The 3910-nt window shown below is 39.3% G+C and overlaps 1 protein-coding gene across 1 annotated transcript; it reads left to right on the forward strand.

Moving 5' to 3' along the window:
• Window positions 1–2462: 2462 nt before the first annotated feature.
• LOC101311084 (wound-induced protein 1-like) lies at window positions 2463–3285 on the forward strand. Its single transcript, XM_004295992.1, has 2 exons — window positions 2463–2495; window positions 2659–3285. Exons 1-2 carry the CDS (start codon window positions 2463–2465, stop codon window positions 3223–3225), a joined length of 600 nt encoding a protein of 199 aa, XP_004296040.1. The 3' UTR covers window positions 3226–3285.
• The last annotated feature ends 625 nt before the right edge of the window (window positions 3286–3910 follow it).

The raw sequence follows: 3910 nt of genomic DNA on the forward strand, positions 1-3910 counted from the left end.
AGAGAGAGAGAGATAGATCGTCGGGAAGGAAGAGAGAAAAGAGAGAAAAGAAAAATGTTGGGCTTCCCCAACCGGTTCCTAACCCATACCAATAAAAACCCAACTCCAAAAATTAACACCCCAAAAATAATACCCTAATAAAAATTACCTTTTACTAGCTAAAATTTACTTTTTTCACCTTCTTCAAATATTTCTCTTACAAATAATTTCTCTGATATAATCGTCCCTCAAAACACCTTTAGGAACCTTTGAAACTATAAACTCATTGACGAAGACGGTAAACCTCATATTAATACTAAGCTAGTAAATAAGGTAAAAATTTAAGAGTCAAGATGTAACAGAAGCGGCTGACGGGCCCCGAGGGTCCCACACACACATGTCCAATAATGTTGATACTCCCCTCACTTTAGTTACCCAGACAAGAAACGAGTATGAAGTTTTTAACACAAAATGTCTCAGCATTAGTGTGTGTGGTACCATTTGTTCGGGTCGGATTTTAAGTCCTTCGAACAACCGTTTGGTGCGAGCATGCCAACACCTTGAGGAGGTGTGCTTATCTTGATCATGTTCTTTCGCGCACTTCTCTTGACTTTTTCTCAAACAACTGTGAACAGGAACGGTCGGTCCTGCTGCTAGAGCTATTCACAACGACCTAGGACAGATCCTTAGATTTACTCAGTGACAAATACAAATAAAATAAAGGATATTTGCTAAGGATCGCTCCTTAACAATGGGATGGACTTGTGCTAGCCTGGAGAGGCTTTTTTGGTAGGTTGGGTGCTCCTGGGAGGCGTCCAATTTGCAGTGATGCATAGTTTTGTTGAATTTTCGGGGGGTGTTCTCATTGGCCTTAACCTCCTTATATAGAGAACTGAGTGGCTAGGGTTCGCGAATGACTTGTCTCCAAAGCAATCGAATCTCTAATTGAACCGAGAAAGATACTTTCCTAACCGAGCCTTCTGACATTATATCTTCGAGATATCCTGCAAATCTTCTGTCAGTAATTACCCAATGTAACAGGAAAGAAATAAAGATAATTGGACCGTTTGCATTGGTCCATGGGCTAACTCACTTGTAAGCTAACAAATATAAAACTGGGCCCAAACACCATTTTTTATAACCCAAAGATGACTCTTTAACGTTTCCGATATGGGATTCCAAATGGCTCATATATAAGCCACACTTATTTTCAATAACAAATTAATAGCTAGTTTGGTGAGTTAAGCCCACTGTTTAGGTTTCCTCGACTAGCACCACACCGATCAACAGTGCAATGCACTGTGGTGTTAGGTCTTTGTTGTCAAAGAGTCCACCCTATCTAGCCAGGTTATCTAATAAGTAGAACTGTAGAATATGGATCCATCATTTCCTATCCTTAATTCATCTTGATTATATATCAGTTTGTAGTATCTTAATAATGGTCTTTTAGATTTCTAATTCTAGTAATATATTGCCTAAGTTCATTATATATATATATATATAATTCCCTTCAAGAGTGGCATACCTCTCTGAAATTAAAATGTGTGCTCCTCATTTCGCTCATTTTTATGTCACATTTTCATATCTCCACCGTTCAGTGTGTAGATCATTCCTGCAAAGTTTCATCCAATTTGGAGATCATTTGAGCTTCTGTAATTGTGATTTACACGAACGGTTCCGTTTGAACAGATTTTGTTCAGTTGATTCATTTAATCTAATTCGGTACCCAAATGATTTCCAAATTGGATGAAACGTTGCAGGAATGATCTACACATTATGTTCTAGAAACTGAATGGTGGAGATGTGAAAATGTAATATAAAAATGAGCCAAATAAGAAGTTTCACACTTTAATCTCAAAGTGGTGTCCCGCTTTAGATAGGAACTATATATATAGGCCGGATCACAAATGTAATAGTCGCAACGGATATAAGGGTCGTAACAGATCGATGTAGTGGTTGTAACAGACGTAACAGTCCTAACAGTCGTAACCCCTTTCACTTCTCGTTCAGCCTCAAACTTCGAAACCATCATGGACTCAGGGCGGCGCGTGTGCACCACTAACATGCTCGATCGGATGCGCCACCGCCACTAAGAATTGCCCGACACCACCGTCTGGCATTACCAAACCCAACTGATACTCACACCGCTCGGATATTTTATTTTTCCCTTGTGATGTCCCAAAACGAGGTAGAATACTAGAATTCAAATCTGAGACCTCGTACGTCATATTTTTTTAAAATACAGGTTGATTAATTCTATCTTGGCAATTAAATACCTACTAGATTACCTGTTAAAAAAAAAAAACCTACTAGATTATTATTTTCCAACATTAGTCATGATGACCCTTGCCCTTTGGACCTTATGAAGTTCCAATTAAGGAAACAAATGGACAGAAACCGAAAAAATTAAAGTGCAACTAAATACATGGTGGCATGCTGACCTAGTGACGATCAATGACTAATGAACTCTGTTATCTAGTAAAATGTACGAGGTGTATAATACGAGCAAAATCTACGTAAGTATATGATTAATAATTGCTAGTTAGAGTTGTATGGAAAAATTTATAAATTTCCACTAGTTCATCTTTGGAATTAAAACCGAAAGTAAGTTATACATTATTCCATGCAACAGTCTGATCGTGAATTCCAACATGGTCTCCTGCTCTATATAAACTCCAGAACCATATCCAGCTTCCACATTCAAAGCCACCATTCCCAGAACACAAAGCTAGCCTTCAACAACTCAGAGTTCCAGAACTGGCAAACCCTAAAGAATGTGGCCTTGGGGGAGAAGCAAATGGAGACGTAGAGTCTCGCAACAAGAGAGCCGTCAAGTCTCTCTACGACGCCTTCAACTCCAAAGACGTTGACGTAGTTCACCTCCTCCTCGCGCCCTACCTAGAGTGGTGGTTCCACGGCCCCCCAACTCACCAGCATTTGAACCGCCTCCTCACCGGCGCACCGCCCTACGACTCGTCGTTTAAATTCGCTCCGCTGTCGATTGTTGCGTTCGGATCAATGGTGGTGGCTGAGGGATACGACGAGGGTCGTTCAGTGTCGTGGGTGCATGCGTGGACTGTCACTGATGGGATAATTACCCAGGTGAGGGAGTACTACAACACGTCGGTCACTGTTACCAGGTTATATTCACCGGAAATCACATCGCCGTCGGGTAGTTGCCAGAATGTTTGGGAGAGTAAGCTCTCTGATAATAAGTCTGTACCTGGCCTCGTATTGGCTCTATAGCTAGCTAGTAGTTGATGCTAGCCGTTTCTAATTAATAAATTAAACTCTTATGATAACAAATCACTTCAAGCTTTCATGGATGCATGAAGTGAAGCTAATTGCAATATTGTTGTGTTAATTATGAACTGGTTAGTCTGTTGGATTTCTTGTTATGTTTTGCCTTCGAATATGGAAAGTGTTGAGGTTTAATTTAAATAGAGACCAATAAGTAAACATTAGTGATGAACGGTCATTGGTCTCTTACATTTGTTAAGTGTTAAGAGTGACATTTTTGGTAGTGCTTCTTTACACAGTGGTACAACGAAGTTTATTTGGTCATCTATGATTTTTCATTCAAAACTTAGAGGATAAGGATCCTCTCCTTTGGCAACTTTTTGGCCTTGGTTATCCTCAACTTTTAATCTAAGCCGTTCATACGAAATCTAAAGGCTAGTGTTACGACACCTCAGCAAAATTCGTTAAAACCCACTATAACACGTCAACCTCAAGGTAAACGGAGCTAGTGTAACAAAGATAACACTGAGCAAACCATCTCTTTCCTTCAATTGCCAGAAAGAGAAAGAAAAAGAATTAACTCCTTCAGATCTTCTTTCTCATCTCTTCACTCTCTTCCCAATTTTTCTGCAATTATTCTTGATTTGTTTTCATCTATATATATATATATATATATATATATATATATATA

The sequence above is a fragment of the Fragaria vesca genome, linkage group LG3, assembly GCF_000184155.1.
Source record: "Fragaria vesca subsp. vesca linkage group LG3, FraVesHawaii_1.0, whole genome shotgun sequence".
NCBI classification, from domain to species: Eukaryota; Viridiplantae; Streptophyta; class Magnoliopsida; order Rosales; family Rosaceae; genus Fragaria; species Fragaria vesca.

Excerpts from the sequence above, each read along its gene's own strand:
- LOC101311084 (XM_004295992.1), top strand. The coding sequence starts at position 2,463 with ATGTACGAGGTGTATAATACGAGCAAAATCTAC. Across the intron at positions 2,496-2,658 it reads ATAATACGAGCAAAATCTAC|AACCATATCCAGCTTCCACA; the intron begins GTAAGTATATGA and ends TATAAACTCCAG.